Source organism: Daldinia decipiens, assembly GCF_022478715.1.
Source record: "Daldinia decipiens strain CBS 113046 unplaced genomic scaffold F4813scaffold_2, whole genome shotgun sequence".
NCBI classification, from domain to species: domain Eukaryota; kingdom Fungi; phylum Ascomycota; class Sordariomycetes; order Xylariales; family Hypoxylaceae; genus Daldinia; species Daldinia decipiens.
In genome coordinates, this window is record NW_026054545.1 from 652579 (window position 1) to 679299 (window position 26721).

Consider the following 26721-nt stretch of genomic DNA (forward strand, 5'->3'; position numbering starts at 1 on the left):
CTGAAAGATTGAGAATGTCTTGTCTTTCTCAATTTGTAGAATTTGAGTTGTAGTTATGCATCAAATCAAAAGGTAAAAAGGACTATTTTTACGCGCCAAGCGATAAAAATTAGGTGATGTGAGATCGGTTGTTGCATATTTCTTAGCGGGTTTAGAACCAATCATATGGATATTAATTCCAACAGGTTATTACATACCCTGACCCTAGTAGGTACAAGTTAGCAGTCATGCCCACCTAAATCTTAGCTTCGCGATCCCGATGCCAAGCGACGTCATACCACATAAACATCCATATCAGGACATGCGCCTGACCCTACTTTGACTAGATACTAACCTAGGTGCTATATATATTCTTATTTTCATTCCGCCATGTTTATTTTCATAAATGTCGTATCTACATATATACAACGTGGGGGCATACTCGACGCTCGTTATCTAGGCCGTCAGTAAAGAAGAAGTGGTGGCTATTAGACGTCGTTGAACTGTTGGCTTCGATATTAATCTTACTCGTCCAGTTGGCAACCAAGGCAGGGCATATGGATCAAAACTGCTTCTTAACAATTCAAAAATTGATGAACAAAATATGAGCGAGCGCCTGCTCTCTCGCCCGTCAACATGGACGATGCAGACTTAAATAATAACATCGACGAACAGTCACATGCTGTCGATGGCTTAGATCATGACAAGGTTGGGGACAGAGGTATCATGAATGACCAGATTCATCTCGATCCTAGGTAAAGAAAAAATCAGCGTGTCTATTATTCGAAATGTTATGTCTACCTATTAACATAAACTCATAGCCGTTGGTGGTTTGCGTCAGCCGCATTTCCCATGATAGCTGGTACCCTGGGTCCCGTGGCTTCAGCCTTCAGTATCTGTTCGCTTGTCAAGTATTGGAGGCAGCATATTCCTCCGGGCTCTGACGTTACTAAAGCAGTGTATGTTAAAGACCCTCTATGGCTAACAGTAGTAAATGCCGTCCAACTAGCCCTAGCTATAATTGCGAACGTGTTCCTCCTGCTGAACATGACGAAGAGGGTGCGGTTTTCGATTGCGCAGCCTATAACGATAGCTGGTTGGTACATATCGGCAATATGTCTTATAGCCCTATGCGCTACAGCGACTGGGCCGTTAGATCTGCAACCGCAGATCGAATATGTCTGGTCTCAAGCTTTTTATTACGGCTTGTTTGCGGCTATCATCTACTTCATAGTTGCCTCTCTTATGGTCATCACGGTCTGGGGCGCTCAAACCGGGCACTACGGCAAAGACTTTGAGTTGACAACTAGCCAGAGGACTTTGATGCTTCAGACTATCCTCTTCCTCGTGTACCTACTCTTAGGTGCTTTTGTCTTCTCTAAGATCGAGGGCTGGAACTACCTTGATTCTATATATTGGGCGGACGTTACTCTCTTCACTGTTGGCTTCGGGGAACTATCCCCGCAGACCCGTCTTGGACGTGGCCTTCTCGTTCCATACGCGCTGATTGGTGTCATCAGCCTTGGTTTGGTAATTGGGTCTATCAGGAGCTTGATTCTTGATCGCGGCAAGCATAGACTCGACGCGCGCATGCTGGAGAGGCAACGAAGACTATTAATACGACGCGTCTTGCGGAAAGGACATGGTGGCGTTCTTGAACCGATTAACGACGGAGCTTCAGAAGCTTTCCCTTCGAATGCTCGCTGGACAGAGTTTGAGCGTCGTCAAAAAGAATTTCAACTCATGCGCAAAGTTCAACGACAGGTATGTACATAGTCTACTTAAGGGACCTTAGGAACCCCTTCTCCTCCCTTTAACCCATTACTCTATATATATGCTAATTTGGGGTAGTAAGTGGTCAAGCCTTCTTTCCTGCACATTCTTTCATGACAAGGACTTTTGTTCTTTCTCCCGATATTTGAATATACCAAGATAGCAAATATCTATACGCCATCCTATAATACTAACATATAGCAGAGCATCAAAAAGAGAAAGATGGACCGCTATGACAGTATCCTTAATTACTTGGTTGCTGCTCTGGCTCGTAGGTGCCAAGATTTTCCAAGAGTGCGAATACCCCTATCAAGGATGGTCCTACTTCGACGGTTTTTATTTCTCATTCACAGCATTGACAACAATCGGATATGGTGACCTCACCCCAGTGTCGAACTCAGCCAAGGCCTTCTTTGTATTCTGGTCGCTGCTCGCCTTGCCCACTATGACTGTACTTATATCGAACGCGGGGGACACGATCGTGAAGGGCATTAAAGATGGTACCCTTTTACTCGGAAACCTCACAATATTACCTGGAGAACATGGCTTCAAGAAAGAAGTGAAGCAGTTTATGTCAAAACTGTCCTGTGGTGTGCTGTTTATGGACGACGATATCGAAGAATCCCCCCCGGGCTTTTTAGGAGCAGCGCATGAGCAGCACACAGACGATGAGGATGAGGATGATGATGATGGGGAAGATGAAGAAAGGGCTTCCAATTCAACTGATATAAACAATGCAGAAAGCAACCGGAGAGCTCAGAAGGACGCTGAAAACGGAGAATCACAACCAACGTCACCGCCGCTAAACACTTCAACCAAACAAACTTCTATTAGGCCACATCTTACACCCAAATCTCGACCCTCCAAGAATTCAAAGACAAAGTCACCAAGACGCTCCGCCTCCGTAGCCCGAGAAAGCCTACCTACCGAACTCCCCAAATCCCGCGCTGAGTACCACCTCGTCCTAATCGACGAAATATCCCGCGTGACTAAGCACCTGCGGCACTCGCCGCCGCGCAAATACACCTTTAAAGAGTGGTTAGTAAACCCGAGCCATTCCCGCGTTTCCCCGCTATCACATCGCCCCTTTCCTTTCCTTTCCTTCCCTCTACTAGCCGCCGAATTCCTCATCTTCGGCCGTCGTATACTTCGACGGTTCGCTAGATATTAGTATACGTTAGGCAGATTGGTAACCACCCCTTCCGCGCTAACTTAAAGCAGGGCGTGGTACCTCCGCCTCATCGGCGAGGACGAGAGCAGCGCCGAGAACCACCGCCGACCCGAGCACCAGCCGCCGGAGGGGCACAGCCGCAGCCGCAGCCGCAGACGTCCTCGCGCCCTCGCGGATCGGCTGCGCGGGAGATCCGATACTTCCGCGAACGGAGACAATAATTCAACATCCAGAGACGACGAAGATATCAACGGTAACTACAAAAATGGTAGCGAAGAAGCGAGTCCCGCAGCTGAAATACCGAAGAAGTGGAGCTGGATCGGACACCGAAGCCCGCTCCTGGATACCCGCGAGGAAGCGGAGTGGATTCTAGACAAGCTAGAGCAGAAGCTTAGAGAAGAGCTGCAGGCCGTCGTTAGGGAAGGCGGGCAAGGTCAGGATGGGCTAAGAAGAGTCAAAGAGGTAGAGTGGCAGAACAAGCAGAAGGCGTCGGGTTACTACTAACCCACCCATCCTGTCGCGCTTGAATAACAGGTATCTAATATACGTAAACGAAAGAGTACCTAATATACCCATGTATAATACATACTAGGTTAATGAATGCCCAAGTACCAATAAATGAATGTCGACTCAAATTTTGCTAATGTGTAATAATATAAAGAGGCGATATTTCCAAAAATAAGAGGTAGTGACGGCGTGATCGTCATCGCCATAGCCTTAGCTGTTCTCAATTCCATAAGTGATATCCGCCCTGCATCCGATATATTGTTATTCCTGTCGGCCAGGGGAAAAGGAGGGAGTACGTCATGTCCTCAAAAAATCTGTGCAATTGTTATGCCACCCCAAACATCTCTCCCGGCCCCTGCTAGAACAGATGGCCGCCCCTCCTGTCCACTTTGTTGTAAAATTTAACGTCTAAGAGTAGTAAAAACACCAACCCAGCATGTGCGCAAGCTCTCGTTCCTCCCGCCTTGAATTCATTTTCAGGTGCGAGGTCGGGTTAGGTTAGATATGCTCGGGAAGTTCATTGCCTTCCGTCCACCTAGTCCTACGTGAGGGGTCTTATGTCAGCACAATATTCACTACAATAAGAAAGCCAAGCCGGAATATGCAAGGACAAGGACCCAGGCCTGGCCCCCAATGGATGACTTACGAGGGCTGAAGCTGCTCTTTAGTTAGATGCAGATCTCCCCACTTCTCGGTATGGGAGAAAGGGCACATATCTCCCCTGGTGCACGGGATACGAGGGCAATGGTGGGAAAGATAGCAGTCGTAGTCGACGCAGTAAGGTCCATTAGGACAGAGGCTAGTTCGAGCTTTGTAACGGTGGATAGCAAGTTCCGGCCCGGTTAACTCAGCGTCGTGCGTCTTATCGCAGCTAATACCCCATTTGCAGCGGCCTTTAAGGTAATGGTCGTTGCAGAAAACCGAGGGCTTGATAGCCTGAAACTTAGCCTGGTAAGTTGACTGGGCCGGGGTTCTGGGTGGATGCTGGGTTGGCGAGTCAATGCGATAATTATCTGAGTTGTAAAATATAACTTTTGGTTGTTTCTTAGGCTTGGGTGCTTTAACAGTGACGTTTTGATGGTCGTTGACTCCGCCCGCAGTGGCATAACTGATCGAAGTGCCGCCATTTCCGGAGCTGATGACACTTGACGCACGTGGAAGAGCAGTTCCCTGCTGATCAGGAGAAGAAGTGCGCTGTATTGGCGACGGGGTACTAATAGAAACTGGTGTAGGGGTAGTAGTAATAGGGGTAGATGATTGTCTTTGCTCTTGCGCAGAAGGCGACACAACCGTCGTGGCCGCTCTCTGTACGGGCTGTGTAGGCCGAGCAATTGGACCGGGCGCAGCAGACTGCTGAATGGGCGAGCGAAACCCTGGCGGAGCAGTTATGTTTGAAAAGATATGTTTTGTCTCATTGCCTAATGGCTCCGACCGGAAGACATCATCAAAACGTATGATAGGAAAGCCGAGAGACCTAAAAGCCGGCTCTGCGGGCGTAGTCTCTAAAAGCACCAATCTCTCTTCGGTAGCTCCTGTATAGTCACGAAGATCGTGTAGATAACCATTATCGTGGCAGCACCCAGCAAGGAATATCTTCTTGCACTGCACATTTCTGTAGTAGTGATTAAGCATACCTAAAAGCACGTGAGCAAATTTGAAGCAGGCATGATGTTATAGCTATTGTAATGAAGCATTCGCCAAAACGTACGTCTTATCTTAGAGTCAGCATTCTCCTTGCCCTTGCCGACGTTAACGAAGTCAAAGTCCGCACGACTGTTGGTGAAGCGTTCGGCGAACAAGCGCATATCTTCATCATATTCAATAATTCTCGAGAGACGTAATGACTTTGACAAGTCATTGAGATTAGCATAGGCTCGGACAAGAATAGGAATATCATCTTGTGAGACTCCTGAATCTCTAAGATTCTCTCGAACGGCATGCTTGAGCTTTAAAGCAGCCCTTTCGGCACCGCCACTAGGATCACGCAAGAATTCGTCCTGAAATTTAGCCCCGTCACCATCGATTAGCACAACAACAAACGAATCCTTATTCTACTACAAGTGTCAGCCGATACGTCACTTGAAAATAGCGAATAGCGCAACAGACAAGTTGGTGTGCTATCCTGTGCACTTCACTCTCAAGTGTACGAGCCTTGAACTGATAATCAGCTCGAGATTTCCTTTGGTCGTCTAGATCAAGTTCAAGTTCATTAATCTTCTTAGCATCTGCCTCGATTTTGTTGAGCATACTCTATCAAATATGTATTAGCGCAACAAGAGCTTACCCAGAGTCCAGGGGCAAAAACAGGAATGCCGGCATTTAACGTACATGAATGAAAGCCTGTCTTTCGCTATCAACTCGGTAATAAGTACTAAGTCGACTTTCTGTTTCTGCTTTAAGAGCAGCCGGATCTTGTCCGTTTAACAACATTGAGGACCCCATAGATGTGATATATAGGTGACAATTTAGTGCTATTATATTTGGGAACAAATCTGCCTCCTGGACTTGGGAGGGATACTCTTTCGGTGGTTACTGCTAGCTAGCGCGACGATGCAGACGGTTCTAGGACGAAATTTCGATGTTTGCCGCCTAAAGTGTGCACTGAGATGAGTGATAGAAGCCCCTCAGGAGGTTAGGAAAATATTGGAACAGTGGATTCTTTCGATGAAGACTAGGACGAGAATGGAATTCCCCCTTTTATCATAATTTGGCCTTGTGGAAAGTAGATAGAACCCCAGATTGAGAGGTGATTGAAAATACGGCAAACGCGTTCTCCTAATTTTTTTGCTCGTCGCAAAAAGGTTAAAGGGTTTCCGAGCCCAAATGGACCTTATGATTTAAGGTAGGTACTAAGCTGAACTTTGTGGAGATGGAATAACACGTGATGTGTGCGACGTATGTAAGGGGGAAATACGGAACACGGAGAAAAGAAATGGGGTATGACTGTATGAGCAATAAGCTACCCTAATAACAGGTACCTAACTACCTAACTACCTACCTACCTACGTACAAAGTAACTTACAAGTAACCATTTTTATTATCACCTCTACCATAAAAATTTTTGATGCAGCATCGCATATTCAACATATTCACCCATCTCAACGAAGCGAATAAGATACCTAGGTAGGTAGGTAGGTAGGTAGGTAAGCAACACTTTATCTCTCCTCTCCTGCTGAGTACACGATTTCTATTAGGTAAAACTCATCTGCTCCGTTCAAATCGCCTCTACAAGTCTTCGAAGCAATTATGTTATGATGTACCGTACCAAACTCCTTCCTCTCCATCTTAATCTAAAGCACTGGGTCTCCACCTAACGGGTATTCCTAGTGAGACCTCATCACCTCGATGGTATTTTCTGAGGGGTTTGCCCTCCGTGCGAAGTGTCCATCCACCGGTACGCACTCTCAAACTTGGTTCAAATTTACTTGGTAGACTCTACCAATATGTTAAGCACCGGGTTCCAGCCCTGGCACAGTATCATGCTATGTTCATATTATCTTGACCCATTGGCTACCGGACGTTACCCAGCAATTTACTCTTCTCTACTTGATTTGACTATCAGCGATCATGTACCCATCTGCTGTGCGTGAACAGGAACAAAAGCTATCGTTAAATGCATTAGACGATTGGCCTCCTTTACGAATTTTCCCCAAAGCTCTTCCCCACCTGTGTCATAGCAAGCTCGTCGACATATACTTAACCTAGGTACTGGCACTTCTCTACATATCCACCCATACATCAGCCCACTATTGATTCTCGTAGTTTTATTGTGTATGTAACAATATCTCGGGCTGCATCATCCGATCCTCTACAGACTGTCTTTTTGGCCAATATGATATGTGCCCAATCAATCTCTCTGATGGCAGTAACGACAAGAGTTAGGCCGATTGCGACCTTTGGATCTCTCCTGGGTTTGCATACGCAACGGCATAATTTAGGCTCCGCCCTCGTATCTAGGAACGCCGCACTTTGGCGATCCAACTGTGTACCTACTCGCCAGTTAGAGAGGACTCCCGCCGGGTATGGAAGCTGATCCTTAAATAGATCAATAAACTGGAAATGTTGGTTTCTTTAAAGACTCTCGCGGCTTGAATACGTTACCCTCGCGAACAGCTCGAAGACTACATCCTGCCGATGATTTAAACAATGTATCGCCTGGTTGACCAACTCTCCTATTCGAAAACAGGTCCGCAACACCGTACGCGGCGACAATTCCGAGACGACAGAACGATCACGGACCTTTGCAGGGAAAGGCGGTCGCACAAATGGCTTCAAGGGCGTCGTGTCCTCAGCGCGAGCATCACACTCAACAATTTTCTCCGTGCGAGCGATTTGCCCTTGTAGCAAAGGATTAGCTGTATTTTGGAGGTTAGTGCTCGATGCGCCGTTCGGAACTGTGCTCGTTATGGTATATACGACATTCCAGTCGACATCTTCATCGAGAAGATCATCATGGTTGCTGTTAGGGTTCTCGGCCACGTCTACTATATGCGAAGCAATTAGTTCGTTTGGGGACGAGTGTTGTAGAGTCGAGTCATATTCAACTGCCGACCTCGAGTCACGATCCCATGCCTGAGCAACGCTAGAAGGGGGTATATGCGCCTCTTGGACGTTCTCAAGGGCCGTTCCGAGAAGATAGACCATATCTTCCTCCATCGAGTCGCTGTCAAGGGGATATTCATCTTGGGCGTCGTCGCTGGTGTCGGCATTCGGATTATCCGGTTTAGACGATTTGCCTAGAATCGCGTTGTCGTTGCCAGCACCGTTACAGGGATGCGCGTTACCTAATGTGGTGAGATGTGTTAGGCTGGTGGGTCGCCCAACAACTAATGTGCCAACTAGATTGCCGTGACTCGAATTCCAAGAATCATCGATTGATTTAGGCGTATATGGAAGCGTCGCAGGAAACCCCCCCGGGTTCCCGGCTAAGGGAGAACCGTTTACTATACGTATTTCTTTTGATGACCCCACTACGCCGTTATGATTGTGCTGGTCCTTGGATTTGAATAGTGTTGCAGTAGAGTAAGGAGTCAACTGCTTGATAGTGGTATGTCCTAGTAGATACCGAGGATCGATAAATTGGCCTTGTTTTATGTTGTAAGAAGCTTGTGCATCTTCTATCTTAGGAAGAAAGATGCTGCCATTTGTGGCGCCAGATTTCGTGACTCTGAGCGTCTGAAAGGGACTAGAAGATGGTACGGTGGGTAGAGATGACCTATGAGGCGAGTGTTTTACGCCATCATCCTCTTCATGCATTTCTCGATTGCGTTTCAAGCTCCGACTTTTAGCGCTATGGATGAGTTCTCCTGAAAAGACATTCTGTATATCTTTGTTAATGGCAGCAGCAACGTCGAAGTGAGCGTAGGGTAGTGCGGCTTCTTGTGCTGATTTAGACAGCCAATGCCTCGGACCGTTTGATTGATTATAGTTATTCATTATAAGATACCTAGTCGTCTATCATAGGGAGATGTGTCTGAGTGAGATAGGCGAAAGGACCAGAGTCAATTGTATTGTATAATTATTGTATAATATGTACCTAAGCTTTTGCGTAATCATGTAGGTTGGCTTTGTCTGTCAAAGTGGTAGCTACGTGTAAATACATGCATGAGTCAGCTACGAGTAGTTCCTACCTCTGGTATACATTTACATAATTCGAAAATTATTCAAGTCCAATGAAATTACATGCATCAACTCAAAAAAGGAAAGTACTCGCAGGGTAAGTTCCAAATCTATAGCTGAAAACAAAGAGGCAGGTATGCTAAACCATTTGAGATTTAGATTGGTTAAAGAAAAGACCTTATAATTCAATATTCAATAACAAGATTCATTTAAAAGAAGTGACATAAGCGACATAAGTGACATAAGTGGCATAAGTGACATATCACTGCTCTATCTCTGCATCACTGTAACATATTGATTAGACTAATTAGACTGATTATCGCACCCCGCTCCAAATTGGTTTCCCGCCTTTGAACTCAGCCCATCTTCTAATCTTTGATACCTACATGTCGCTACATGTAGTGCTGACTTTGATCCGTATCGTCGGAGTTCTTCCCTCGTGTTCTGCCGATCAAAGTTCAATCGTACAGGGAAAAGTCAGATAAACGCACCTGGTCCTTGACGCTGCGCGCTAAGCCTTTGCATGCTGCAGCAGACCAAGTACCACAGATTTGAAGGCATACGTATAGGAGTCACTGATAGATGAGATTGTTTACTACATACCTACCTATCTTGTGTTGCCTTGTTATGAAACATCATTATTCACTTTGTGCGCCTCCTCACCATTCACACCATTCACACGCTTCACACGTTTCACACGCATTGCAAGCATTGCAAGCAGTGCTCACCTTGGGGCTGTGGCATATCCTCTAGCATATCATCCACGACCACAACCTACAAGAGACATATTTTTAATCCTCTTCGATTCCTCCGGGGACGCAAATTATCTAAATATTTTACCAAATACACTTTTACTAGTTTGACTACTTGCAACCATGTTCTCTCAGGTAAGTTGCATGCCCGTTTTAAGTCTCATAATAATATTTTGATTCCGGATATGACTTCTGCACCAATAGCTTCCATATCTTGGCCCTTTTTATAATTACCACCTCCATCTTATATATATATACCTCCTTCACATACCTATTTTAACCTCAATCTACTTCTGAAAGTTATAAATAAAATGGCTTCTTGTCATTATATACGAACTGGTTTAACCTGCCTAATAGAAGAAACCATACTCGGCTGTCACCGTGACCGTTGAGCGCCTCACTAGCGAGCAGTTTGAAGAAGACGATCTTAGTGGGATCCCCGACCTGGTAGAGGTTATCAAACTTCAAGCATCTGGCCCCGCAGAAGCTGCTCGTGCCTTGAGAAAAAAGCTGAAGTACGGTAGTGTCCACAGGCAGCTTAGAGCTCTTGTGCTTCTTGATGGCTTAATTCAGAATGCTGGTCCGCGTTTTCAGCGGACCTTTATAGATGAGCCGTTGCTTGAGCGCTTGAGAGTTTGCGGCACTTCGGACCTGTCTGACCCCGATGTCAAGAAGAAATGTTCTGAGCTGTTCAGAGGCTGGGCTACAGAGTATAAGAATACACCAGGTCTCGAAAGAGTCGCCATGTTATATAAGGTAAGAAGCCTGGATAAACTTGGAACTCTAAAAAGTAACCATGATAGGAACTCCCGCGGCGTAAACAAGTTGTCACTCAAGCGAAATCCAAGGTCTTGCGTGAAACGGAGCAAGACCCCTTCCGTGATTCCGAGGACGAAGCCGAGCAGACCCCAGCCTCCCCAACTTCCCCATCTCAGGCTTCGTCCTCGCGACAACCCGTTGCCTTTCCCCAGCCCAGCCAAACTGTACAGTCATTCAGCCATGTCAAATCATCCTCTGGCTCTGGCTCTGGTTCTGGCTCCTTTTTCTCTAGTTCCGCCAAGGACAAGGATAAGGACAAGAAGAAGAAGGACAAGGAAAGAAGTAAGAGAAAGCACAAGCCTTTCAACCTCGAAGCAGAAAAGGACACTATGAAAGTCGCAATCGCCGAGTCCTCCCTCGCTGCCACTAACTTAACCAATGCTCTCCAAAGCATAAACCGAGAACGCGAAAGGATCTCAGAAAATCCCTCAGCTGTAGAGCGATTCGAGACTTGCAAAAAGCTCCGAAGAAAAATATTACGCTACGTACGTCTTAGCCCAATGTTGAATAATAGCCATTTGCTTACCTTAGTAGATTCATCATGTTGAAGATGAGCAGTGGCTTGGTGGTCTTCTCCATGCCAACGATGAGCTCGTAGTTGCCCTTATGACTTATGAGCAACTAGATCGTTCTATCGACGCCGATAGCGACTCGGAGGACGAACTAGCTGAACAAGCGCATCTTTATAGGAGTAGGCTATTCCGTTTTTAAATGATATCTATATCTATTACTAACTAGAGACAGTGGCGGCCGAGAAGAACAAACAGGCAATGTCGCCGACAAGCCCGTCTAGCCCTGTGTCGGAAATGGCCCAACTCAGTATAAACACAAGCCCTCCCCCTAGACCGATGCCGCCTCCGCGGCCATCTGCCGCATCCAAGCCAGTGATAGCTCCTCGCCAACCTTCCCCTCCAGACTCGGATGAAGATGACTACGCAGACGAAGATGAGAACGATCCCTTCGCTGATAGAAATGAACTTGGGACGCCTAGGGTAGAAGGGGACGAGCCTAAGTGGTAGATCCTCTCTTGCTCGATGTGGATTGACGCGGTGGTTTTCATGAGGGGGTTTCATAATGTATCAGCCAACTACGAGATACCTTTCCCAAGTCGAATATTAACCCAACGCATTGGTTTTTATCTCTTGTATACCCTAGAGTCTCAAGAGTTCTAGTGCTTTTTATCAATGATCACTCAATAAATTGTAACCAACTAAAGGGGAACTGTTGAACAGCTCGCCCAGTATGAGATTCCTCACATATAATTCCCTTCATTCTCATTCTCCTTCCTGTCTGCCTTAGAGTACCATTATATTCATCTTACATCAATAACTAGGTAAACTACCTTTAGCTATAGTTACCCTCTTATGTCTGTATCTCTCCCCAAGTAGTCATATTTCCATGACAAAGTCTAGCTTTGGCTACATAACCCCAGCCGATAACTACTATTCTGGCATAAGTATAATCCTTCCACCGCTTAAATATTATATGCTATGTAAATTTCTTTCATCCAACAATGATGCATTAATTCAACGGCAAAAAAACCCCCCCATCGTTGCCTGGCCACGAGATGCATTACGTGTATGCCTTGCGATTACGCAGGATCTGGGCACGTAGGCTTTTGGACTTGCGCCGAAGCTGTATAATATATCATCTAGCAACTCTTCTCTTATATATAATATCTCCTATACAGGCTGCCAAATTATAGGGTAGTAGCATTTGATAGCTATACCGCTTCTAGCCTCTTACCCCTTTTCGCTCTATGCATCCCACCCTCCTGATATATTCTCTCAGGCAGCGTATTCTAAGATTGTATATAGTCTCGTAGGAAGTTTTAACTAGATAGTTATAACTAGGTAGTTAGCAATTTAAGTTTTAAGTATTCCATGGATATCTCTCTTCCGATATTAGGGATTACAGCGCCAAGTCAAGGCACTGTTCTAAGATGGTTGAAATGAATCGTGTTCGTGTTCGTGTCCGAGATTCTCAGCATGGGTTGTATTCTAAGATCGACTATAACAGTTATATAACTTTGTGGGCATTGTTTTCTCTGTAGGAAGCTTTTATCTACTAGTATTAACACAGTCACTGACATGTATGATAGCACTATATTAGGTTAAGCTTTTTCGCGAAAGCTTCTGCTAGAGCTAGATGCGTTGGCTATTGCCTTTCATCCTCGCCTTCTGTCTTGTGGATTGGAGCGACAACTACACCAGTGGCTGATACCAAATATACTTTAGACGCGCACGCGCACGCGACCACTATCAGATGCCAAATAGCAGCACGCACGCGACCTCGCGAAGTGTAGGGCACGGATGTCTACTAACCTAGGTAGACAACTCTACGAAGAAGAAGTCCCAGCACTCTCTAATAATAAGATATATATTCATGGCCTAGCAGAGCTTATCTTCTCGCTCTTAGCCCCAACATTCTTAGGTTAGTCCATCCCATCTCACCCCCATCTCTCTCCTCGGTAACATGACAACGCGCATCCTCAATAAACTTCCGCTAGCCGCCAGCGCGAATCGGTTTCATCTAGATCGCTAACGCAATCCACAGATCCCGAGCAGATGGATCGAGTAAGGTGTAGCGCACCTGCGTGCAGAGCCAAGCTCCCGTAACTACCTACAGCTAAGGTAGAACGGTACATGACTTGAGGCCGGGCTTAGGTACCTAGCCTGCTGCTCAGTGCTCACAAGCGAACCGTACCTACATACCGGCCTGCCTACCCATGACGCAACGCCCTCCTCTTCCGGAAAATGAAAATTGCACCATGGGTCCGCTTTTCCCAGCGGCGGAGGTCTGTCTATCCGCAAATACGAGACAGTAGAGGCTACTGCTAAGCCAGAGCACGCGTGGGCGGGAGAGCGAACTAGGCGTTAGCGAAACCTGAGCATATTATAAGCCGGCCTGATAGGCGGGCTAGACTGGCTGGTTGACCCTCTCTGGAAATGATATGTCGTCAATGTGCCGAGTTAGTTATTCAAGTTATTCACTGGATAACACGGTACGTAGATCAGAGCCTTGTCAATTCCGCCGCGGATAGTTCTGCCGAGAAGGCTAGGGAGGCACTGCTACCGGCATCTGTATGGTAGCGCCCGATAAACTGGACACTATGGTATCATTGGTGAAGCATGTACCGGGAAAGTCTCCGGCCGAAGTTCCACTAGCAAGCCTACCGTGTTATTTTATTTTCCCTAAGCTAGGGTAGATGGATGGATAGCGACGAGTCGTTATGGTGGGATGGGACGGAGTCAACGACCTGGTCCAGCCCAGCCTTGTCAAAAAACTATGTGTACTCTAAACGAAGTTTCGATCCAGTGTGCCGGAGACACTACCTTACCCTACACTGCCTGGGAGGGAGGGTTGAGAACGTAGGCATCGCGTAATGATGTACGTGTAGTTAGCTAAGGGCTAAGGGCGGCGCGCGTGGCCTGCGGCTCTCGAGCTAAGATGGTGGTGCCAAAACGGTCCCCGCGAGGCTGGGGAGAGAGAAAGCCAAATCCAAAGCCAAATCCAAAGCCTCTTCCTAGACTCTGGCTACTCTCTTCCCAGGGTTTTGGTTCGAGCTAGACCTTCTGTTCTAATGCGGCTCAAAACTCTGTCTGACGTTGAGGTTGGGTGGTCCGCGCTGCCAAGAATTAAATTCGATAAATCCAAAATAATATTATTTATGGAGGCAGAAAATAATATAATTTTTTTTTCTCCTTAGGGAGGCATTTAGAGTTTTCCCGAGCACCATGCCCATGGAGTCGCCCTCGATGGGTAGTGCTTTGAGTTGCAATACTTTGCGGAGAGAACAAGCCACGATTACATTAATACCTGGGTATTGTGGGCTGACCTGGATAAAATACAATGGGGATTCGTTCTCTTCACACATGCCTACTTACCATTTCGTAATTCATACGAAACCATCATGCTATGTTGGGCGAACAATTGATAATGTAGTCGATTCCGTTGGCCCGGATCTCTGCTCGAAGAACTATTGAATAGGCAACCGAAAGATACTCCTTACTGGTACTGTCAGATCGACGTTACATAGCCTCATTACCAGCAGGTTCCGTGGGTCCTGAGGTTACGCGTTTCCGGGGCCGGTATAGAGGGTGCTCACCGGCGCCGTAACGGTGATAGGCCGCACGGCTCGCCAGAAATCAGGCCACCAGGGATCCAGGTCGCGGCGTCGCGGGCAGCTAGCTATGTACGAGTTGGGAGTGCTCGGCGAATTACCTCGAGGGTCTGCCGTTTCCTCCCACCTGACATCCGATGTACCGTAGCGGCTCTTTCGTTGCGCTACACATATGTAGCCTCGGAGACTACGTTACGTAGTAGTAGTAGTAGTAGCAGCAGGGGGTAAGGGTAAGGGGTAGAAAATTTCAATGCTCCTTTGTTATTGCGGGAAACGAAATTGTGGAGGTTTTGAGAGAATCCGTCCGTTAGAAAATTTCCTTTGAACTATGATGACGACTTTTGGCACCCGCGAAATTATCTGGTGCGCTCCACTTTCGAGGAACTAATTGCTGTAAGGATGGATGGATGTACTGACACTTGTATACCTACCACCACATTATCTAAGTGTATGTAGTATATATTTACGAGATCTGGGCTAGAGCTTAGAAGTCCCAACGTCTCGGCCCCACGTGGTTGGGAGAAAGTAAAACTGGACGCGATCCACGCTGCTGGATGTTCTCTCCGGCTCTTAGTAGCTTCGTCTCAGGCCAGACTCAGGTCGTCGGTACATCAAGGTTTCCCTTGACAAATGGAATAGAGAATCCGCAGGGTTCAGGCGTGCAGTATACTGTATGTGTATGTGTATGTGTATGTGTATCTGGGTTTGGACCATGTGATATTTGCTTCCCTCCAACCTTTCCCCTCCTCGGCTACATAGGATGGGACGCGTAACGTGAGCAACGACTACAAAAGTCAAAAGGGAGGTCTGAAGACTAGGTCCTGCTTACCTCCAACCGTACTGTATATCTTTATTTGCCAACCTCCTTCAAATGACATGCGTCGTGTAACGCCGTTGCTGTTTTGCCTTCTTCTCGTTCCCTTCGCTACCTACATAGGTAGGTTGGACAGCTTTCGGCGTTATTAATACGGCACAATACAAGGGGAAAAGGGCACTATCCCAATTGAAGTAAACCGAAATTGGATTAACTTCTCGGCCTTTTTCTGGAGTCGAAATCATGTGCTAGTCAGCATCTTTATGTAAGCAGGGCAGTACTAGCTTCTAATTAGGTACTATGTAGGTAGGTAGTTAATGCTTCTATGTAAACTCCGCTATCCTAGCCCCGTTCACGTGAATTAAGCTATTCCCAAGCAACATAGTCCAAGCTTTTCCCACTTCCCATCCATGCTAGCCTTATGCCTTATATGATGTACACTCGTACCTGGTAACCCCGTAGTGTACATACTATGTACCTATGTATGTACACTAGAAAGGCAGAAACGCTAGAAGCCTTCTGGAATGAAGCGGGGCCGCTCTCCGCAGTGGCGAACCACTTGGCGGCTAAATCTAGTCTTGGAAGTTTCGGTTGGCCAGACCCGATCGGCCGCTAGAGCCCGTCCGCAAATCCTCAATTGAGCCGAATGGGTGCCGAAGCAGAATCCCTAAGAAAGAAAAGGACCGATGGATAGAGTAGAAATTTGTGTACATGGCCAAGTATGGATGATAAAAACGTGGATGAATTCAACAAGGTGACTCTGGGTCTCTTGACATGTCCGGTTTTGTAGATGATCCAATGGGGAGGAGGGAAGGGGGAAGATGGAAGATGGAAGATGGGAGATGGGAGATCAATATCATATTGTTACTCGTCTTAATATTATCGCTATTACTATAAGGAATAAGGAATAATAGTACCAACAACAACAATAATAATAATAAAAATAAAAATAAAAATACGAAGAATATTTATTATGGCTAATAAGTAATAAGTTGCTAACTATCCGATACGATACTCCTAAAGATTTAGTATTGCGTAGGTATCCCCTTGTTAAGTCGTCACAAGCTACGGTTGACAACGCATTGATGCATAGAACTTGCTAAGGGAATTCAAGTCAGCGGGCCTCTCCAAAAACATGGCCTACCCGCAATAGAGACTCCCCGCAATAACGCCTTGGTGACTCGACCGCAACTCGTATCAACGCCAATCCAATCCAATCCAATCTAATCCAATACACTGGCCCTGGTGAATTATTTCCTCTGCGCGCACGCATCTGCCAGGACGCCGCGCTACTGTATACTGCCCATGTATCTATCTCATGTACTATGTAAGTGCGGCAATGAAATTACCCTGTAAGTGCTTTCTACTGCTGCTATTGCTGCTCTCTGCCTTGTCCAGAGCCTGTCGCTGTCACGAGATATTCCCCGATCAACATCCCCTAGCTACCTACATACATAAATTTCATCATATCTACTACTCTACCTTACCCGGCTATGTATGTATATCATTAGGCAACCCTAAACAACGCCACAATTCAATGACTGGCATATGCTCGACGGGAAGGCCTTGCACCAAGCATAGCGGGCCCTAGGAGAGATAGCGTCGGTGGTGTTTTTTTTTCTTTTTTCTTTATTCGTCTTCCCTTCACGTGTGGGGTGAGGAGAGAGGGGTGAGCTCGTAGCTTGTAGTTTGTAGCTTGTATCGCGATGAGATGTTTTCTGCTGAATGGCTGGCGGATGAGGCTTCTCGGATACGTTTCGCTCCCGTGAAAGCTAGCAGCTGATACTGGATCGGAGAAGCAAGAGACCCGCGGAGGAAGCACCGAAAACCATTCCATCTTGGTGAGGCCGTTGTTGTTTATTCCCTCTTTGTCAGAGAAACGGGCAAAAAAAAAACATACAACACGACAAGGAGACGCATATCGAGAATAGAGCTAAGCTAGTCACGATCTCTAGGTAGCTGTATCAGTGGTGCAGCAGTGAGCATCTGATACCAGGCGCGCGGGGAGGCGCCGTTGCTTTGCTGCAGGCAGAAAAGTCGGTGAGCAGCGGTTCTCGAGCGCTGATTTGCGCGCGGGCGACGAACATCTAGATGGGTGTGGTAGGCCAACTCATCGTGCTGGCAACCACCCCATCGATAAACGGTCGATAAGCCCTATCGAACCCTATCGCCAGTGAAGGTGTCATGCATGAAAGTGGGCTATTTTGTTGTTGTCCTGAAATGTCTAAGACCAAGATATGCACCGTACATCACATACATACACATATACATACACATATACATATACACAGTTGCTCTTCCTACGGTACCTATACCTTTTATATAGTATACCTAACTTAACCTCTACCCAGCCGGTAATGGTAAATGGCAAATGTACTATGTAAGTGGTCTATGTATATCGAATAGAGGGGGGGGAGGGGGGGCGTGAACTAGAGAAACAACTCAATCGCGGAGAGACCTATGACCTCCTTTTCGACCAATAATAAAAATCACGAGTATAAAAAAATGGAAATACGAAATACGAAATAGGAATATATGTTTTATATATATATTTATATTCACGACGATAACAACGCGCAGTAGGATTAAATATTAAATATAGACAAGAGCTGTAACCACAGGTGATTTTCCACCAAATAGAGTCGCGTCTGCCAGAACTTACATTCGCTTACCGCCCGCGCGGGGTGCATCCTATTGGCATCCGATATGGGTTTGATATTATCGATGAACCTGCAACTTGACGATATCCGTCTGACATGACAGAATGCCTACCTGCTGCGGTAGTACACTGCGGTACTACATGTATGCGCATCTATGTTGATTACATTATGTAGGACGGTAGGACTGTAGTTTTGTATGTAGGTAGGTAGGTAGTTATGTATAAGAGGTAGATGCGTCTATCGGACTTAACCAACCTTTAACATACCTTGCTTACAACAGCATTGTAAGGTAGTCAGTATAGCCACCAAGGGGGTATACTGACTGATTATGTATGCTGCTGCTGCTGCTGCTGCTGCTGCACATCTACCTCATCCTACCGCTTCTCGACAGCTTCATGCTTTTACAATATACGGAACGTGTCCTCGCACATGGCTATTCCGAAACACCCCATCACCAAGTATGATTTGGAGGTGTGTTGAGAGATCTTGACAGCCAACTCACCGCCCTACCGTCCTATACCGCCAAGCGCGCGCACTAGTTATTTTTTCCCACAGGCCCGCTTCTAGCTTGGGTAGAGTTCACGTCCAATTGCGCCGCTGGTTGCAGTACAGGGTCGTTCCTTGATTTATACATAGCAGTATGTAGCTGGAGACAAGCCTGCCTGCCTACATAATATGACAGCATAGTAGGGCACGGTAATCCGCAGGAGCGTCGTTAACGCCATTAATATTCCGGAGCTACAGATATAGCATAGGCTCTTATCTTAACTTAGCTAGGTAGCTTAGCTAGATAGCTACTGTATATGAATGGAGCATAATAATAACTTCTGTGGGAAGGGCGTTGGGCGGTCTAGGTGACCGCAAGCTGCTAGAGGTTAGTTCTGTTGGATCTAACATGCTGCGTACCTATGTAATGTACGACGGTCCCGCAAAGATCCCAAGTAACCGAAATCTGCCAGCTAGCTAAACAAGCTTTGCTTTGGAGCTCTTGTCGCGAAGCCTCAAAAAAATAAAAAAATAAAAATAAAAAATAAAAAAAGAATAGCTGAAAATTCACCGATATTCAGTCAGGTAGTGATGCAGTCGGTATCTCCAGTAACAAGCAGCATACTAGACAGGGGAATATCCTCGCTGCGCATCCGAGATGCAGTCCCAAGTAATCAGCCTACCTCTTGACACATCCAGCCCTGCTAATCCCGATAAAACCCCATATCGTCTGCTTACGGCCATCATCTATCCAGCACAGCCCTACGCTGCTGTCCTTGTGACTCTAGGACATGTGGAAGTGGAGAGGGAGTTTTGGAACAAGTCTGGGGACGTTGAGGGTTTAGAGGGAAAGGGTCCTATAAGGTGCGCAAAAGAAAAGCTGCAACGAGTGTTCCCTAATGCGGGTCAGGCGGTAGCCAAGTTGGAAAGAAAAGCTCTCGAGCGGGCAGCGGTAGTCGATAATAGGGATCCATACCCCATATATATAGGTAGGTATTTAGGAACAAGGCAGTTCGGCGTTGATCCTCCACTTGTCGATCCAGGGTCCTAACTGCAGTATGACCACCACGCGCAGGGCGCTACATACAGGTGAGGGCATCATCTACATAACAAACATGTCAATCGCAAGCGACGATGGGGAATAGATGGAGCTATCTGTTTGATGTCGTAGACCTTGTCGCAATCCACGCCGATTCGTCTCTAATCGGTCTGCTGAAAGATGTTCTGTTATTCCGAAGCTGCTAGGTTAGTTGCTTACTGTGTGTTGCTTGTGCTGTTACTCGTGGTGATCACATTATTCTACATAGGTTAGATAATACATAGGTAGGTACCCAGAAGAGAAAAAAAAAAAAAAAAAAAAAAGGGAGAAAAAGGAGGGGTTCTATTCTACAGCACACGAATTATAGCAAGTAAAACTAAAATCGATAGCACCATAGCGGATATAGCCGCACCCATATCACCCATACGCCTATCTACCTAATGTATGGCATTAGCAGAGTGTTCATTTTAGAGTGCTAAACTGCTAAACAAGAAAAGTTCCCGTACTCTCCACCCATGGTTCTGAATCGTATGGTTAACAATTTCGTTCCTGATCGGGTATATGGATGCCAGCTTGCCCATCTCCACAGGTTTGCACCCATGAGACCAATGATGCTCCCGTTCGCTTCGGTTTCACATGCTGACCGTGTCACTATTCACTACGCCTAGACAACATCAAGACTTCTGGAAGTTTTCCTAACAGTCACGTCATATGAGCCCATTCTCATCTCTACGTGATAATCAGCTACGTGATGATACAAGTTCGTTCACTTTTAATAGGCGAATTGAGCTTCAATGCGATTGGAAGACGAAGACGATATCTAATGGTTGGAGCACGTTTTATTCTTTTTATTTTGTAGGCCTTGGAAGATTTTTACTATGTTTTTGTGTTCATGGCGCATGCTATTTTATCTTCCTCCGGGGCCGGTTTGCTAGGTCGCTTCTCGCTTCAGCACCTTTTGAATTTTTAGCTAGCAAACCTCCTTTTTTCGCCGCGACGGGCGGTACAGTACAACTCCTCTCTTTTTCCTGATTTTGGTTCATCATCCCTTCTTCGTGAGGTCGCCCTCTAATTCTCCTTGAAATACACACTATGAGTAGTAGAAAGCAAATGCAGCCCTTCCGTTAGGGCAAAATCAAATGCGGACCGTGGTATCATCCGGGTAGCAACGCCGATTAGTGCCAAATAAACATGAAAACTAAAGGCGAGTGCCATAGACACGACGATAAGTCTCGAGCGGGCCGTAAAGCAGCCCAGCCTATGCGCTGTAACGGTGAGGCCACACCGTGATTGGTCCGAGACCAACCCACTGGCTAACCATGCAGTGTGTGATTATAGGCGATGGGACGCCTCGTGATTAAACAACATCATTAAACGCCGGCCCTCATGCAATGCAATCGGTATCGTAGAAAGCAACCACCTTCGCAATGCTTCGTAGAAAAATAAGAAAAAAAAATACAAGGCAGCCTGTGATCTGCCGTCGAGTGCATGCTGGCGACTCGATCGAGGGTATATTCTGTCGAGGCTCGTAGGATAGGGTAGATTACCAGCCCTGAGTGTGGTAGCCGCCGAAATCTTCGCGAGAGAAGTATTGGTTCCAGCTACTCGAGTTGGGCTCTTCTTGACCCTTGCTCATGTAGGCCTTTTCGGGATACTGCTTCAAATTGGCCACGTCGAGGGAGGTATGGCGTCTTTTTAACACGGCATTAGCGGTAGACGACTTTTGCTGTCGCTCCCACAGAAGTTGACGGCGTAGCGACTCTGTCAATTCTGTGGCTAACATGTTCCTTCGGGTTGTCCTGGGTGATAGCGCGGCTTGGTGGTAGTGGGTCTGAGGGTTGGCCATGATGGGCTGCGCGCCGGTTCTCGTGACTTCGTTAATTGGCTTTAGTGGCGTAGGTCGTAGACCTCTGCGTATCTCGAGGTCATTATCGGAATCGTTGGGAGAAGATACCACGTTCATATTTGAAGTGGCCTGAAGTGCTCGCGCGCGTTGGGGAATAGCAGGCGTCGAGTGCGACGCGTAGTTGCTAAGACCCTTGGCTCGTTCTTCCTGTCCAGCGAACATAAGGCTAATCAGTGATCTTTGAGAAGTAAGGTTCGCTTTCGATGGTACCCGCTTGAATGTGACTGCATCATCTACACTAGACTTGCCGCTCTCCTCGATGGAATCTTCCCACTCAGAATCGTCCTCGTCGTCATCAATAGCGCTTTCATCCATGTAGCTGTCGGAATGATCGCTAGGCGTCTGGATTGTCCTCATTGTAACGTGGTTGTTGAACGAGGTCTGCTTCTTCTGACAGTTAAGCATGGAGCCCGGTCGAGAAGAGTGCATGGCACTCTTCAAAGAAGGACTATTGTCTTCTCCAGATGATCCGACACCAACCTCGAACATTGGCCTCTTAGGGGCCGGGGGCGGGGGCATGGCCTTGCGAGCCTCTACACTTTGAGGTGAGGACTCGTTGCTGGAGGAGTCGCCAAACTTGAACTTTGCAGGCTGCTTCTTAAGCTGCACTGGCTTGGGAGCGGGAGACGACTGAGGCTCAGGAATTGGGTCCTGCGCAGCTAACTTGGGTTCGTGAGATACATGGAATGACGGGATCTGCGACGGCGAGAAACCTCGGATGACGGTGGTAGCAGGAGTCTCTATAGGCTTCGGGTGCGGCGAGGACGGCGCATTTACTGACTCGCACTCAGACTCGCTGATCTGAGTTGCGGGGGTTTGTTCTGCTTCTAGGCAAGACGACTGAGAAGCATTTGATGACTCGACCGAAGGAGAGCTCATAGCGGGTAATGGTGCTAGGTTCGGCTCCTTCTCCTGGATAATAGAAACTACCATCTTCTCGAGGTGGTCCGAGGTGATATGGCGCTCACGGCCTCTACTTCGGCTGCTCGCACAAGAGTCTTGTCGGACAATTCGAGGGCGGACAATCTCCATAGGGTCGGAAATAGTAGTGAAATCAATTGCTTCTTCGTCGATGACGGAATCGACGCTTCCCGATAGTTGAGGAACGTCTGATATTTGCTGTTGGGCGGGGATATCTTTCGGTAGTGTGGTGGCGGACGTTGCAGATAATTCCTTGGCTTCGCAGCAGAAGGTCTCTCTATTCCATAATCGCCAACTGAGATTTTCTAACCTTCGACCTTGCTCGACCGAGTCTGCACATCTGGAGAAAACTAGAATCGTAGTTAGAAGCTGCTGCTAAGACCCATACTATGAGCCAGTTACTAGATCAAAGACCTACCAGTCCACATGCTAAAAAGGTTCTGGGGGTTGTTGGTGTCGACCTTGTGGATGACGTTGGGGTCCACAGTCAGGACCAGCCCTTCAGCTTTACAAGGCATGCCGTCTAAATGGCTGCTCGGCTGCTGGAGCAGACTATGTGAAAGTAGTGGATATATGGTGAATTAGGTTTTCGCGAAGTCGATCGCGAATGTCGAATTGAACAAGAACCCGGTTTCTTAAGCTCCCCAAAGGCTGATTAACAAGATAATCGGCGCCGAAAGTAGAATACTGGCGAGAATGTTCTTGGGCGTTCGTTAAGGTACGGCGGCGGGAGAAGGGAGATATAGGTGCCGAAATTGGTATTATGCTTCTGTAGCTTCTGTATGAGATACTCGCCGGAGTGGGAGGTTCGTGTTGTGGCTGTCGATTAATGCTAGTCGAGATTATGCTACGACCGCCGACGTTATTAACACTTAAGAGTTATCGAACTCTTGGTGGTTCATGGTGTAGGTTCATAAAGAAGGGGAGAAAGGAAGCGGATAGGTGTTGTACATATGTATTTGATAGGAGGGAGTGGAGTGGGCAGGATAGGTGGAGGGTAAAAGGCGCGGTGTGCAAAGCCTTGCAAGGCCACTCCTCACTGGGTCCGGTACGTACTGTTTTTAAGTACCTGTGTAGATACGTACCGATGTACTCTATTATTTTCACTCTGGGTCCTCCGGGGGTGGTGGCGGCGGAACTGGGATCAGGGGATCAGGGGCGGTAGCAACCCTTGACAACACGCGCAGAGGTACGTACCTAGAGCAGTACGTACCGGCTCTCGCTTCCCTCTCCGATAAATGGGTCACAGCGGCCAGACTCGCCCCGAAATATCCTCTTTAGTGTATCTAAAATACTGCCCCATTGAGGCATAGCTAAATCTTTAGCGCAGCATCTAGACTAAACTAGGTATCACATGCCTATTGAGGTACTTAAGGCCCTTCTCTGGAGTACCCGGAAACCCGCCCGCGGTCAATAGGTCCAGTTTCCCAATTCAATCTTCTTCCCTACAACTGACCAGCAGACCCTTTTGCCTGGGACTGCAAGCGGTTTGTTTTCATTGTCTAAGGCAGGCACATGTTACCCATTTGTTCGGCTGGTTGTTTCCAAATTTCCAAAGCGGTCACGAATTTGTGAGCCCGGCCAATGGGTGCAAGCTTACAGTAGGAAATGGTAAATACATCCATACTATCGATACTACCTATGCTATCGACACATACTTTATCATGTTTTATTTCGCCTTACCCATCCCATCCATACGTTTTCAGCAATCAACCATGACCCTCATAAACGTCTAACTAATACGCACTGGTATTGACAGGCTAACACCAGTGCATCATGAGCCACGCATGACGGTTTATGATTTTTTTTTTCCCTCTTTCCAATCGCTTTCTTAGTAGCAACGCCACTGAGAATCTTGGAAGATGACTGCGGGATTATACTTGTGGCGTTTGCGAAGTAACATGGCCATGATGTACAACCGTAGCCAACTAACAACTTAGAACCAAAACCATCTAGTTATGAGATACTTACCTTGTTCGTATTTCGCGTGGGATAGAGCATGGTAATTACCAAATCGCATTACAGCCATTAAACTAAGCAAGCAAACGAGCCCTGGTTGCTGTATGAGAGAGGGTCTTTTGGCCTTTTTTTGACGCTAGAAATATTTGCTACATTAGCTAACGAAGAAATATTCCCGCAAATGTAGGGACGGTCGATGAGGCAATCGTGACTATCTGCTTTGAGTTGGGTAATTGGATTTATTTGGCTCTCGTTTGCTGCCTGTGCTCAATATGGTAATAATTCAAGCATCGTGATCCTTGGCTGCGTTAATTAGCAGCCAGATATTGAGGCCGTTGGAGGTCACAGGGGTGACGGCAATGCCACAATGTCCGCGAAGTTAGGCAATCGGCAGGAGTTACAGAATGTATGACCGTCAATTCGTTCGGCCGACGTTGGCTCTGATCGAATAGATACCTCAAGATAGGCCACCAGAGCATTGCCGCCTGCTATCGCTAACACGGAAGCACGTGCTGACTGAAAGACCGCTGCTTGGATCGACGGTCCTTTATTGCCTAGATCCGGCTAGAATGCTGAGGACTGCCTTGCAAACAGCCCTCGTGATACTGCCCTTCTAACATGAAACTTCATTGAGTTATTCTTTAGTCAACGGACCACCCCCGCGTTTCCCCTCGTCATAGCTACCCACGAGCTTGAGTGCGGCTGTTGACTTGGGTTGACTTAGACCGTCGTGGCTAGTCATTTGAACGATTTAGTGACAATGCCAACACAATCTCCTCCGAGCACGTTACCGGAAGTTGCCAACGCATAACACAGGTGTAAGAGGAGGCCTAGCTTAGACCTCTTCACATTCTCTCTTGCGTATCGTAGCTGTGAAGGTATCTCAACTTGATCAGGCAGACACTCGTCTTGTGCCATGGACAAACCGGCGAGCTACGTATGTGCTGTCCTTTCGGGCATTCTCACGACCACAAGAATGTTCCAGACGGCAGATGCTGCGGAGGACACTACCTCGTACGGGGGGATATTGTGGCGGTCATATCGACCTCCGCATCCATACTTCAACAATGGACGGTGAGTCAGCCGAACTCTCAGCCACAGTCGAGAATTCCAATTGAATCCGGTACCCCCACAGGTGTATACTATGTAACTTGGCCCCGGATCACGGATCACGGATCACGAATCTGCCACAGAAGCATAAGGGGGCACAGCAGCCTTGTGCTTGATGGTACGGTACAATCTAATACGAAGTAACACCTTGTACAGAGATCTAAAAATGATACGTATGTCGTGGTGTAGTAAGTAAAAGTCAGCACGCGATCTGCAGATATCATTTGTACATATTGTTCTTGAATGCTAGGTAGTTATAACAAATAACTACTTTTTACTTTTAAGATTAACTATCACGTAAATGTTCGAAACACATGGGCATGGAAGGTATATTCATGATAATATACGGGAATAAGTACCATTTAACTAGGCCAGGTAGATATGAATTAACCTATGTATAAGTGAACCCCGAAGGATCACCGGTGATAGGATTTAATCCTCTTCTACTTTACTTAATTCTCTAACCGTCTTCGCTTCAACAATTAGGATGAGACGAACATGAGATGAAAAGGTTAAATCAACGAAGGTTTTTTAGCAAGGGTATTATTCAGAATCACATCTGCTCTCTTCTAAAGTATCAATATCACGCAGTCTGTGACTATTTCGTTACATTTTTAACCTAGTGCATTGCTTTGCCAGCATAGCGCCAATAAATAATAATACCCGCCAATCGGCCAACGCAACCCCACGCTGAGATGGTAGATTCGTCGCTTATCACACCCAACACCTAAAACCAACACCCCGTCACATTCGCGCGCCGTCGACGAGCGCCAAAATGTGTATCGTGACTTATTATCGCATAAACGCTCGAACTACCACCGTGCCCATCCGCGCGCGTCACCAACACGTGAGCCTCAGTCAACGTCGACAAGGCATAATGATAAGAGAGAATGGCCGTGTCATTGTTTCGATCGTGTCATGACGTGGATGGTCATATAATTGTAGGTAATAATGGCATTGCAAGTTACGTCAATACCATCATCTGATCTTGCGCTGCGCTGCGCTTATACCATCTCAAATCGTCTCAAATCATCACGTCGTTCTCAATGGCCACAGATGTTAGACAACGGGGATTCGCTGGAG

The 26721-nt window shown here is 46.9% G+C and overlaps 6 protein-coding genes across 6 annotated transcripts; 2 read left to right on the top strand and 4 right to left on the bottom strand.

The window, feature by feature from the left end:
* Positions 1-615: 615 nt before the first annotated feature.
* On the top strand, positions 616-3427 carry F4813DRAFT_378504 (voltage-gated potassium channel; the record flags this gene model as incomplete). Its single annotated transcript, XM_049245341.1, has 4 exons — positions 616-734; positions 801-1747; positions 1959-2790; positions 2974-3427. 4 exons carry the CDS (start codon positions 616-618, stop codon positions 3425-3427), a joined length of 2352 nt encoding a protein of 783 aa, XP_049104133.1.
* Positions 3428-3633: 206 nt separating this feature from the next.
* F4813DRAFT_100519 (uncharacterized protein) lies at positions 3634-5963 on the bottom strand. The gene is made up of 5 exons (XM_049238388.1): positions 5759-5963; positions 5537-5680; positions 5139-5481; positions 4077-5064; positions 3634-3971 (listed from the first exon to the last, which is right to left on the bottom strand). The coding sequence occupies exons 1-5, from the start codon at positions 5870-5872 to the stop codon at positions 3929-3931; spliced, it is 1632 nt and encodes a 543-aa protein (XP_049104134.1). The 5' UTR covers positions 5873-5963; the 3' UTR covers positions 3634-3928.
* A 1186-nt stretch (positions 5964-7149) lies between these two features.
* On the bottom strand, positions 7150-8686 carry F4813DRAFT_378506 (uncharacterized protein; the record flags this gene model as incomplete). Its single annotated transcript, XM_049245342.1, has 3 exons — positions 7150-7176; positions 7211-7483; positions 7532-8686. The coding sequence occupies 3 exons, from the start codon at positions 8684-8686 to the stop codon at positions 7150-7152; spliced, it is 1455 nt and encodes a 484-aa protein (XP_049104135.1).
* A 675-nt stretch (positions 8687-9361) lies between these two features.
* Positions 9362-12129, top strand: F4813DRAFT_343697 (uncharacterized protein). The gene is made up of 5 exons (XM_049241569.1): positions 9362-9936; positions 10159-10557; positions 10605-11105; positions 11155-11311; positions 11365-12129. Exons 1-5 carry the CDS (start codon positions 9925-9927, stop codon positions 11637-11639), a joined length of 1344 nt encoding a protein of 447 aa, XP_049104136.1. The 5' UTR covers positions 9362-9924; the 3' UTR covers positions 11640-12129.
* Positions 12130-16530: 4401 nt separating this feature from the next.
* Positions 16531-17942, bottom strand: F4813DRAFT_343702 (uncharacterized protein). The gene has a single exon (XM_049241570.1). The coding sequence runs from the start codon at positions 17392-17394 to the stop codon at positions 17092-17094; it is 303 nt and encodes a 100-aa protein (XP_049104137.1). The 5' UTR covers positions 17395-17942; the 3' UTR covers positions 16531-17091.
* Positions 17943-21029: 3087 nt separating this feature from the next.
* Positions 21030-23242, bottom strand: F4813DRAFT_100641 (DUF1752-domain-containing protein). Its single transcript, XM_049238389.1, has 2 exons — positions 22988-23242; positions 21030-22919 (listed from the first exon to the last, which is right to left on the bottom strand). The coding sequence occupies exons 1-2, from the start codon at positions 23085-23087 to the stop codon at positions 21286-21288; spliced, it is 1734 nt and encodes a 577-aa protein (XP_049104138.1). The 5' UTR covers positions 23088-23242; the 3' UTR covers positions 21030-21285.
* Between the last annotated feature and the right edge of the window lie 3479 nt (positions 23243-26721).